Source organism: Acanthochromis polyacanthus, chromosome 5, assembly GCF_021347895.1.
Source record: "Acanthochromis polyacanthus isolate Apoly-LR-REF ecotype Palm Island chromosome 5, KAUST_Apoly_ChrSc, whole genome shotgun sequence".
Lineage (NCBI taxonomy): Eukaryota > Metazoa > Chordata > Actinopteri > Pomacentridae > Acanthochromis > Acanthochromis polyacanthus.
The window spans coordinates 12,766,623-12,779,511 of NC_067117.1; the positions used below are offsets into that span (position 1 = coordinate 12,766,623).

General features: G+C 39.7%; 1 protein-coding gene and 1 long non-coding RNA gene across 2 annotated transcripts in view; one reads left to right on the top strand and one right to left on the bottom strand.

The window, feature by feature from the left end:
• Positions 1 to 10,739, bottom strand: part of LOC110955267 (voltage-dependent calcium channel subunit alpha-2/delta-2-like) — a 49,386-nt gene extending 38,647 nt beyond the window's left edge. Inside the window, exon 1 of the mRNA XM_022200194.2 lies at positions 10,399 to 10,739. Within this exon, the coding sequence (XP_022055886.2) occupies positions 10,399 to 10,514 (116 nt within the window). The 5' untranslated portion in view covers positions 10,515 to 10,739. The remainder of the gene's footprint in view (positions 1 to 10,398) is intronic.
• Positions 10,740 to 10,903: 164 nt separating this feature from the next.
• The window catches only part of LOC127534190 (uncharacterized), a 14,887-nt gene continuing 12,901 nt past the window's right edge, over positions 10,904 to 12,889 (top strand). Inside the window, exon 1 of the long non-coding RNA XR_007942214.1 lies at positions 10,904 to 11,130. This is a non-coding gene — a long non-coding RNA (uncharacterized LOC127534190). The remainder of the gene's footprint in view (positions 11,131 to 12,889) is intronic.

Below are 12,889 nucleotides of genomic sequence, written 5' to 3' on the forward strand. Positions count from 1 at the left end.
TTCACCTGGTTTCCAGAAGCACACACATCAGAAAAAACTGGCTGTATTTAGGTTCAGGAGAGCACATTCACACTGTGGGTGTTTGGTTCATGCTTGGTAGAGGCTTGAAGTCGAGGTCAAGCTATTTTTTGTTACTGTGAGAGAAATGTTCAAACAATCCCACATATTCACAATGAAATTACCTCAAAATCAAAGTTATATTTTTCACTCAGCGGACTGTATAACAGATACTCCACACACAACTGCAACACAAGCTCTCCTGCTTGACCCAGTATGCTCACCACCTGCTAAACTTAAAAAATCCACTGAGGTGCTGTTACTGTGAGACCTGCGATGTTTGCTTTCAATTCAGCCAGTGCGTCCACGATCAAATTCATATTTATTATGCGTGCTGATTCAGCTCAACCCTTGCACATCTTTGATCTGGATCCAAACTGAGCATGAGACGAGACAATATTCAACAAAAGGCAAAACACAAACAAACAGCTGGGGAATGGTGCGATTTACAAACTCTTGACGAATGAGCCGGAGCTGACAAGAATGATCTTCAAAGACAGAGTAAACTAACAAACAAACAAATATATAGCTATTTCCATATGTGTGTGAAACGTATGGACCTTCCTCACTTCTTGTCCTACTGATTTTGATTCTGAGGTTGTGCAAATTCCTTCACAATAGCAACATTTTGTCCTGGACACAGTCACATGTCTGGTATAATCACAGGACAGTAGAGCAAATAAAATGTCTTAAAGGTATTACAGCAGTGATACCAACAACAACAAGAGCTTTTGACAGAGAAATGGCAGCACCAACACTACATGCTAACTATTAAAAAGAGGACAGTGTTGGCTGACAGAGGATTTGGGTATCAGATTATTTAAAGAATGTGATTTAAGTGTCTAATAGCATCAAAATCTCTGCAAATTTCTCTTAAAAAAATGCTCAAATCAACACATAAATCAGCCACCATTTATTAGAGCCACTTTTCCTGGTGAATGTTCACATCTTTCAGAGGCTACATTCCATCTTTCTGTTTAAATTTTACATCCAATCCATTTTGTTGAATTTGGTGAGCTCTTTCAAAACCACAAAACACATTATAGGACTGTTTTCACTTTCTAAGTGGCACTGTTCACAAACAGTGCTTGTATAAAGTATATGGTTTGGCTGTAAGGTAGAACTAAAGTAGCTAAACAATCACAAAAAGCCGGGGTTTAGCTGGGACACAGCATCGCTACATAACATCCATGTTTGGACTTAAAGGAGCTGTTTCGGGGACTCCTGGTTCTGGAAGTAGACCCATAAACAAAGTTATGTGATTCACAGGTGGAGCGATGTGACACTAATCTCCCTGTTGTCTGAAAGGTTGACCAAGAAACAACCTTGTGTACGAAAACACTCGGGGAGGGAGGAGTTAAACATGTAAAGCAGCACTTCTATTTCATTTTTTGCCAGTGTAGTGACAGTAACTTCACAAGCACCATCAAAGTGTGCTTGATGTTTGTCACTGCTGTTGATCTCTTTCATTTTCAGACTGTAATCCATCTCTCAGTGCGATTTTCTTTTTTTTTTTATCTGAAGGATCAGAAACTTTTCTGATTTTTCAACCTTTTCACACCAGAACAAGACAGCGCTGTGCTCTTTAACACGTTATTTCCAATGGCTCATGAAGCATCACAACAGGATGCCGCCTGGAGAAGCTGCACGCACACAGCGGCCAAAGTTCAAATTAAGTGAATGCTGCACGCTGTGATGAATACCTGGAAAAGAGGCATCCAGCCAGGCGGGGAAGAGAAAAGGCAGGAAAGGCTGAGGTGTGTCTGAATTGTTGTGATTAAATGACAGAAGTTTGCCTTAGAAGGAAAGCTGAATGTTGGAAACAGCTTGCTGTAGGTCAGCGATATGTGCAAACAGACTTAGGTTTGTTCTGTGTTCATCCCAGTTGCTCCACAGCTCTATTAAAGTTTCCTAGTTGAGGTAATGAGGTAAAGATGTGCAATTCTCATACAAACGATTTCATGAATTTAGTGACATAATCCTTCTAAAAATTTTGAAAACTACCACATTATTAGTGGTTTAACCTGGCAGTGAACGCGGCACAAAATGAGCTGGACTTGAAAGGGCCAATAGGCTCCCACATATTCCTATAGTTGTTGTAACCTGCTGCATCTTTAGATTAAAACTATGGTATACTGCAAATGGATATAGGGTTTATAATAGGATTTTAGGCTCAATCAACACTGTGTGACCTCCTCTGTAACGTAATGGACATTTAAGCTCTACTTGTAGCTCCACAGTCCACCTTTAATTATAACTCCCATAGTCCATTTCAGCAAGAATCCAAAATAAAGCCTAAATTAAATCACTTTTACATGGTGGTTAATTTGTGAACTTTAGTTTTTTGCACAGAGTATCAAGGATCGGCGCATATATTTGAATTTTTTTCTACACTTCTTACGTTGATGCTATCGTTTAAAAAAATCTAATGGAAAAAGACAAGCAGAAAATACACCTTCAGAATGAGATTAAACCACACCGTCATGATTTTTCATTGATTCCAGATTCTCTGTAGCCTAGCCGCGCTAGACAACCCACGGCAACGAATTTAATTCTCTGCCAGGGTGGGTCTAGTTACCCTCCATAAGGCTCGAGGCTGGATCCTCCTAAAACTGGCCGGACCAATCACCATGAAGTGCAGAGTCAGAAGGCGGGCGTAACTAAGTGACGACAGAGGCGTGACGATTCTGACAGAAACAACTGGAAACAACTAGCCTAGCCGCGCTAGACAACCCACGGCAACGAATTTAATTCTCTGCCAGGGTCGTCAACAAAAACGACAACAGTCGTTGAGCTCCATTAGCACCGACTCTGAATAATCTTTCTGTTAACGTCTGTAATATACTTGAGCTTCACCCACTGACTGTATAAATAAGGCTTCACCGAACTACTGCATCCTCTGATTTCCGGCGCTCTAGGAGCCTATTCGTTGCGTTGATTGGTTGTATACCTACCCAATTGCTGCAGAGTGATTTGATAGACAACCTTTTAGCCCGCCTCCCTCCCTGTCGAGCGTGCCTAGACCCTTGTGCCTTCAGAAACATGGGTCTAGCGTGGCTAGGCTAGATTCTCTGTGGACTGGGAATCGTTCATTCCTAATAACCTTATAAATACAGCACAGTACACGATCTGTCTGCCTCCTTCTTAATAATGAATGCTGTCGTATGACAACATCCAGAGCTGACATGTCAGAGCAGCACTTACAATCCTACACAACCTAGAAGAACAAAAGAAGCATCCTGCAGTATAAGAATCAGTATCTTTTACGTCCAGTGCATCACGTTGAAGTGCACGCCATCAGCCAAAAGGAAATACAAATACTTCAAATGAGAGATGTGCTTTAAATGACCTGAGACTATCATGAATAATATATAGTATTAATGTTACTGATTTCTTTCTATATGCAGTCTGTGCTATTATGTCCTCAGGAGATCCTGAAGATGGATGCAGCTTTTAAAAAATTTTGAAGTTTTTTAAAAACAACTCAAAACCGCATCCTGCTCAACATAAAAACCACAGAATTACATTTAAAACATTTTCCGGAAAAATGTCCCTTATTACCCCGCTGTCCCTTATAGCCCCGTTTTACGGTACACATTTCCATCTGTTCACCTACCTCTCTCCTGGGCTGAATGGGGCGATCTGCAGTTCAGTCAGACCAAATCACTTAAGGAAAAAGTTTACAGGGGCGAAACATTTATTTGAGCTTTCTACCTGAATTAGTTCAAACCAGGAAATAAATCTTAATAACCACAAAATCACCCTGGATCCCCTAAGTGCCCAAAGAGTCGATTCATTATCAGGGAGACAGCTCCCAGCAGAGTTACGAGACAACATCACAGATTAAAGTCTTGTCAGGCTTGTTTCTACTGCCAGGCAAAGCCACAAATCTCCACTCAACTGTCCAGATCAAGTGAAAGACACAGCTTCCTGGATGCTGCAGAGTATTCATTCCTTCTTTTGATAGTAGCTGAGTTGAAACAGATGACGTGAAATGCTTTCAGGCAGCCCTTTGCACAGTGCTAGATTTTCACACTCCTTTATTTCCAAGTTAAAATGTACATCTAGGTTTCTGGAAAGGAAACGGTGTGAAAACTAAGATGCAAACTACATTTGTGTTGTTTTTTTTTTACTTCCAGAAACATTAGAACATTTAGTCTAAAAGCCCATTTAAGATATGATTGAAAGCCTGACAAACAGTTTTCGCACAGCTCTATTTAAAAGTGGAATTATTTTCAGCTTGAGGCAGTCGAAGCAGAAAAAAGTGAGGAAAGCTCCAGAAAAGAGCAGCAGCAGGCAGCACTTTTTCTCTCCATAATAACAGCACAAAATGGACTCGCAGCCAAGAAAAACATCCATTTTTGGGAAAAACTTCTTTTAAAATGGATATATTCCAGTTGTCATTATGCTTAATTCTCTGTTTTTTGTAAGCTAATGTGTTACTGGGATTGCTGTGCCCCTTAAATGGAGCCCACAGCGGCTGATCAAATGAAAATATTTATGAAAATGATAAATGAGCAGCTTGTTCTTGCTGCAGAGACACTTTTCCAAATATAAACATTACAATGGTGACTCAGCATGCATAGTGATTTTCAAACAGTTCTTGTCCATTTGACTGTAATAAAAGACCTAATACAAAAACAATAAAAGCCAGTTTGATTTTATGCATCCAGTTGATTTCTCCTCAAGGTGAGTTTGTGAAAGAGAGAAACAGGAAAGTACATGTACTGCACAAGATCCTCAAAAAATCCTTAATGACATTTCAATCAAATCGGCCATAATGATTCTTAACAGATGGTTGTGCTGTTTATGCTTATTTTTTAAATAAATATATATATTTCGAAAGGCTCCTATAGACTGTGTGTTAGCACCAATCCTGCAGGTTCCAGTGTGTATTATTGGTCTTATAAAACCCTGCTAGCAATCTGTGTCAGGTGGCGCAAAATCAATGTTGAATCATGTTGGATGCCAAAAATGCTTCATTAACTCACGCCACCCATGTGCACCTCATATGTTTTTAAAAGAAAATACATTGATGTTAACTAATTGAAATCAATCACTCTTTCATTAAAAATGTAGCAACTGTGTTGTGTTGTGTCAACGTGTGTAATTTCACGTTGTGTTCTGATTTCCTGCTTTGCACATCTGGTCTCAGTTCTACACATTGGGACTAATGGGGTTTGGAATAAGACTAGTCACAGTAATGTGCTGCAGATGATGTTTCTTGCATCAGAAATATTGGAAAAGTTGCACGATAGCTTTTAATCAGGATTCAGTCGGCCCACTGACTCATCAAAACAATCCAACAGCACAAGGGCAGTAGAAAATACAATCTGCAGTATTGACATCCCCAAAGCAGTCTTTGGTTGTCAACTTTGGTTGACTATGGGTTTTTCTCATCATAGTATCATGAACTCTGTTTGGAATGAGAACCAAAGATGTCACCATATGTCTCTCAAGATTAGTCCAGGACAGTACAGTCATGGACAAAGACTTGAACTGGATCATTTATAGCAACACTGTCTTACAAACATCACTGTACTATATAACTATACAATGGTATTGTCAATTACATTTGAAAGAAACACATTTTCTCTCAGTTTGGCAGCAGTATGATAAAGTAGGAAACATTTCCACTTCTAAGGAACCGCAAAGTTCATCTGAAGGTTAACACAGTCGCTGCCTTTGCCCGTTAGAGCGACACAAATACAGCTTAATGATCATCATGACCGCGCATAATGCGACCACTTAAAATTTTAACTGTCGCACTCTGAAAGAAAGAAAAGTACTGAGAGAGAGCAGTACTCCGCCAAAGCTGTTCTGTCATTGTATCTTTTCAGATGAATTAGATCTTTAATGGAAAATTACCTTACTCTGAGCACAGGCATGCATGTATACCGAATTGCACAACTTAAATATGTAGTAGGCGGCAGGAGATGATGAAACTTGGAAACACCCCCACACTTTAACCAATTGGTCCTTGAATGATTTCCAATGGATAAGTCCACAGCGGTAGATTTGTAGTAGGATCACAATCATGTGATCATCAGCAGGCAGCTGACGTAGTGTTCACTTGTTGTCATGGTTACAGTGACACTGTGCCGCTATCTCGTAATTCTGAAATCTTTAACAAATCTGTGACTCCAGACTATAAGCGGCATCACTGCCAAAATATAATCACTTGGTCCTTGTGTCATTTCTGACCTTCCCTGAAAATTTCCTCCAAATCTGTCTGTCTTTTGCTAACAGACAGACAAACAAACGGACAAACGTATGCCGATCGTCACATAACTCCGCCGCGTTCCTTGACAGAGAAAAAAGTTTACAGTCTGGAACCCTGCTTGAGCTTCCTTTTAACTCACTGTTTAGTTAGATTTGGCACCAAAACTACAAGGTCAGGAAAATATCACAGTTTGGGTAAAGTACAAACACTTCACTGCATGTTTGAAGCTTCTCTTCCATTTTCTGGGTTACCAGGGTGATGAGTCTCCCCTCATCCAATATATAGTTGAAGCAATACAATACATGCCAAAGATGTGCTTTTAAAAAGTTTCCATCAGACTGTAATCAAGAGTGCAGTTTAGTTGTGTAGGAGTGTAATTTTTGGGCTGTTTATGAAACTCACATCTTGTTGGTATCACAAGCTTCCTGAAGATAAATTTGGAGTCTTTTTCTACATTTAGGGAATCTTCATTCTCCAACCTTCAGTGTCACAATTAATCTTTGAAATATATCAAACAGGCGGTTTAACAAAAATGTTAGGCTACGCTCTGTGGTTGTGCATGACCAGATAAATTCAAAGATAACACTGCAAGAGAATTAAGAAGTTGCTTTACTTCAATCAATAGACTCTCTCTGCATAGTCAAAAGACTTTAGTCTACGAGTAAGTTGCATTACAAGTTAATTGAAAATGCCCTCGCGAAGTTCTGTTTCTAAATCAGGTTTGTTACATGACTGTAGCCCACAGAACTGCAGAGCAGCTTTAACTGTGTGAGTCAGTGCGGCCGAGGTACAATCTCAAGTTTTTTAGTGTGCTCCATTTCCTCTCCTCTCGAGCCCGGTGGGACATCAGAAAATTGTGTAGCCACGCCGCGATGAAGAGGCTGAACAGCTTGTGCCTCGACTCCGTTACCTGGTACACTCACACAACCCTGTGAGCAGAAAGAGAGAAGGCCGACAAGATGTGACCCATATTCACTTACAACAGAGAGATCGAGAGCTTGCGAGGACGGAGCGGATAAAAACCATAGGTGGAGTAGAGGTACCCAGGGGAGACACTGACAGCTCTATCGATCTATCTATCTATCTATCTATCTATCTATCTATCTATCTATCTATCTATCTATCTATCTATCTATCTATCTCCCTCAAATACAGCTAATTTGTTTGATTACATTTTATTATCAGTACAAAGAGGATACACTTATACTGATCACATCTACAAACTGGCAATGCAAAATCTGCAAAAAATATCACGGTCGATGCATTTGATTTATTTCCCTATAACTGAAGAAACAACTCATTAGCAACTTTCATGGTTATGTTTATACAGCTAAACATGAATTATTAGAAAGCTCGTGTTTGGGTTAAATGCTGAAAAACATCAGTGCTGGATTACAGCAGAAGATGGCATGAGATATTTTGAATATTTACCCAATATAATCTAGCGCTGAAAGAATTAATCAGACGATTAGTCAATCAGCAGAGCAATCTACAACTGTGGAAGATCATTTTATGAAGCAAAACTGGCAACACTTATGTGAGGATTTGCTGCTTCTCTTAGTTTTCCATCACTGTGATGTAAAACTTTTTGGATTTCTTGCCTGTTAGAAGCACAAAAAACATTTGAACAATTTCCCTAGAGCTTTGGGAACACGATTCTCGTCCCTCTCCTTTCACAGTTAATCAAACTTTTCCCAAACTTTTCTCTCAAGCCTCATTTTAAGCAAAAAAAAAATAAAAAATAGACATTCATGTCCCTCCCAATCCTGCATAACTTATTTAAGTAGGTTTCAATAAAATGAGGACTGTCCAAAAACAACATTAGTTAGAGCCTAAAATGCTGTTTTGCTGAATATTAAAAATTTACCAGGCACAGGGACACAAAAGACAAAAAGCTCTACGACAACACCATGAGTGACCTTGAGAGTAAGATTTCTTCTCATTCCTGTTACAACTCCACACAAGTTGATTTTTACAATCCATTTTGCAGATGTTTCATTCAATAGCTCAGTGTTTGCTTACTGTAAAAGTACACAAATATCAGTAAAAATGACTCTCATGTAAAAGTACTCGTCATGCAAATCAGCCTCAGTCAATGTCATATATATTACATATAATCATAATCAGAAATGCTGCAAAATTTGAACATTATCCAAGTAGTGCTAAAATTAACAACTTTACATATTGTTTGTACTTTAGTCCATGAAAATGTATGAACGTGTGTTCTATGAAAATGCAGTGGAATGTACCATATGTGCCTCTAAAATATGCTGGAATAGATAATAGAAGCTGAGTTTTGATGCTATAATATGAAAGGAAAAGGTAGATTTGTAATTACCTCAGAGTTTAATGAACTACAGCGCTTCCGTAAGTGTTGCTTTGTTAGACTAGGTGACTACCGACAGCCATGCTGACTTAAAAATAGTTATATTTCTTTATTGTTCCCATATATGAGTCATTAATCCAGCTTTGGGACACATTAATGGCCACAGGTGCTTTCCAGTTGGAGAACAACTGAATGAATCAATACCGCACTCAATCGATAATCATTAGACTACACCAAACTTAACCGAGTGTTGCCTGAATCTAAAAATATGAGCAAAGCCGGATGTGAATTCCAGCCTCCAGCAGAGAAGTCAATGTTGTCAAGGCAGCAGTCATGTCTCTTCTAGAATGTACTTGGTGAGGAAGATAGGGAGAAGACAGATCTATCTATCTATCTATCTATCTATCTATCTATCTATCTATCTATCTATCTATCTATCTATGTGTCTGTCTGTCTATCTGTCTATCTATCTATCGGCAGGGATGAGCACAGTCGAGACAGAATGAGTTGGAGTGAAAAGGGCGAAGTGAGAGAGGGACAAGGGGGATAAATCCTCACTGCTGCAGTATTAATTCTTAATTGGAAAGAGATGCTGTTCTTCGGTGTAGCCATTCTGCTTCATTTAGCGTACATGAACAGACCCAGGGCACGGGGCGACGTAGCTGTTTTAAAGCACTCAGCAGAAATATCAGCAGTAGAGGAGAAGGAGGAGGAGAAGGCACCATACCCTACTTGAAATAACCCAATTCATCATAAACACACACACACATACGCACGCCCCCACACATCCCTGATTTATAGACCCGCTCTCTAATTGGTAAATACACCTCGGATCTGCAGTTGTGATTGGCCAGAAAGCCTTCACTGCGTGCCCCAAAGATGAGTAGACCATCTGGCCTGTTCCTCCCTCCAGAGCAGCCTGATTGCTGAGCCTGGAGGTGGGCCCAGATAACTGGAGACTCAAGTTAAGTGCCAGCTGTACTTAACAGCAGCGGGTTAAAGGTTAAGAATGGTGAAAAACTACGCACCAGATTGATTTAAAGACAAGGAAATGTCAGTTCTAATGGAGCTTTTAGCAGCATTGCACAGTAGGGAAAAAAACCACACCTTTCTCCTCCTGTGCCACATATACATATAGTAGGCGTAGCACTAGTAGTACTGAGCCTCAGCAGCTTTTACAGTAGTGTGGATTTACTCAAGAGGCTGTAACGAAGGCGAGTGTTTCACCAAATTGTGCTTTTTTTTGCAAAGCCTGTGTGGAAGAACAGCAGGGGGAAACAGTGGAAAAAGCAGTTTTACGACTGCACAGACATAAAACGCTCCAACTACCTGGCAACTAATTAAAAGCAACAACTGCAACTTCACTGGCATTTGGTGAACATCCCATTGTGTTATTTCTAGCTGCAGATGTCCAAGAGAGAAGAAACCTGAGAGATGGGGGACTGAATATGTGAGAATATGCAAAGAGATGTACAGCTGTAGAGCCAAATGAAGGTCTGGTGATGGGAGGATCAATTATTGAAAAGATGCAAGCGATTTTTAGCAGATATGCAGCCTGATCTCACAAATAAACACTTCTTGTGTTTACCAGAATACATTATGAGGACTACACCTTCTTTAAACACCCTGCGTTTGCATTGATGTAATCACCAGCTCTGTCCAATTATGTAATAGCAGCAAAATAAAAACAGGCTTCCTGAAGTATCTCCAGGTAGCTGAGCTGAGTGGTCAAGCCCAAAGTTGTCTCCCCTCGGATCCCGGCTTTTGTCTCCAGCCGGTCTGTGCTACTTACGTGTACTGCTGTGGGAATGTGAGCCCCTCCGCTCCAGGCCACGACGCGCTGAGCATCAAGATAATCTGGAGAGATACCAAGCAGACGCTGCTGCAAGACCTTTCGCCTATCGCCATTTTCCATTAAAGATTCTCGTCACGGGGAGGTTTTGGTGCGTGAACGAAGCGCTCCGGACCGTCTCCGGGGGGCACACAGATAGCGAGTGTCCGGCTCGGCTTCACTTCATATCGGTTTCTGCGCTGTCAGGTGGACGCGGAGGAGGCAGGCATTGGCCGTGGAGGCTCCACGGACGGTGGGAGATGCTATAATGCAGCTGCCAAGACACTGCAGAGTCTCCCCTCCTGCTCCCACACGCGCACGTACACACACGCGCGCGCGTGCGCGCGGATATACACACAACACCACCAGCGATACCACAATCACACAGACCGGCGCGTCCACGACAGCCCTCTCTCTCTCTCTCTCTCTTTCATCAGCAGCGCCGTGGAGCTTCCAGGCGCGTTCACGCTCACCAGGCAACAGAGGAGCAGCAGAGGCATCCAGTTTGTCTTTATTTATCTCTGCGGAGCCACGTGGGATTTGTCAGCGCCATAAATTTGAGTTTTTTTTCGCACAGGTCTGCGTGAGATTGTGTGGAGCGAACTTCTCAAGGGTCTGCTCAAGGGTCCCTGAATGGAACATCATGTTAAGTACCCGTTTCACTCCACAAACTGGGGATTCACCAGCCTCCAGGTACTCCAGCTGCACGAACACATGGCAAAAAATACCAAAAGATGCTAAAGAAGCTGGCAGATTTAGATAATTTCATTAGTTTAGCTCCAATTTGCTTACGAGTTGACCATTAAAATGTCCTAAATTGAAAACTAGAATGTGTTTCATAGCATTAAACTGGCCTTAAAAAATGAATACAGAAAACACATTTAAGATGTCTCTGAGCAAGAACTGATTACATTTATTAATAGCAAATTTAGGCAGATAATTAAAAGTACACTGTAAAAAAATTATATTGGTTTTTTAAAAACAGTTAATTGTTATTGTGCAGGTTTTGTCTGTTTCGTTAAATTATGGATAACAAGTCGTAAAATCTAAAATAAATAAATAAATAAGTCTTATTTGCATGTTATCCACAAAAAAACAGCCCGATGCTGTAAATGATGTCCACATCAAAAATCTGTATCTGTACAAATGGTAATTCATTCTCATACAACGTTTGACCTTAAAATTACTGTTTGGAGAAAAAAAAAAAAGCATTTTACAGATATTTGAACTTATTTGAAAGATAAAAGGATCTCTATTAAGTATTGAGCAATGGTAAATGTGTTTTAAACTGTCATTTTACATATCTTCACAGTTTTTTTCAAAACTACAGAAAACATCTAGCAAAGTAGTAACATCTAGAAAAAGCATTAATTTATATGATAACCATATTTTTTTAAAAACAACTGGCCAAAGCTGTAAATAATTTTCATATCAAAAATTTGTTTTCACAAACAGTAACTTTTTCCCCCACAATGTGTGACCATAGCATAAAATCAACTGGTTCATTGCATTTAAATCAGTCAAAAAATATCTTAAATTTACAGATATTTGTCATTATTTTTGCAATTTTTTTATTTATTTCATTTTCTTTTTTACAGTTTTTGAATGTTACAGCATTTCATCAATTATGAATTGTTTGTGGCCCTTACTGACATACGTTGTACTGCTTTGGGGGATTTTATTTTGTTGTTTGTTTTTACAGGGTATGAGTTTCCTTACATACTAGTCATTTAGTTTTAGGAAGGCATGATGTCAGCAAATCCATCTAATATTTGCCTTTGTGTGTGTTTTCCTTCATTTAACAGCTGCACAATTTGCTATCCAGAGACTATGTCAGCATTTACTGAAACACAGTTCGCAATTTAGTTCTTAGACAACAAAATAAGAGAAGAGAACATGATCTCCATCTCAGATCTTCTTTGGTGTTTGTTAATGCTACCAGTAGTGCATTGTAATATTTTGCTTCACATCTTTTTCATCTCCAGTGTGAACAACTGAAGTTCAGCTTCAGTGTTTAAACCAACACCTGAATTCTGCTTTACTTGCAGAGTGAAAAAGAGGCAAAAGCAGAACTACATCCTGCACAATCGTTTTTCATCAGGCAGGGTCCGATCTTTTATCGGGGAAGGCGTGGAGCCATTTCACATGTTTCATTCCCTAGGGACCCATCATCTTATCCTGCATCCAAAGATGCAAGAAATAGTACTATAGAGTTCATGATTATCATTGAATTATGAAACTACTGTTTCCTACAGCATTACCAACCACTGATGAAGCTTCAAATGTCACAAAACACATTTATCAGACAAGTCAAAAATATGAACAAATATATCAAAAAATAATACTGTCAGCGGTTTAACTACAATTGATCATTTTAATGTCGAATCTTTTGGTAAACATTTACTCACCTTTGTTTACAATCTTGTCACATACCTTGGTTGTGTGTGTCTTT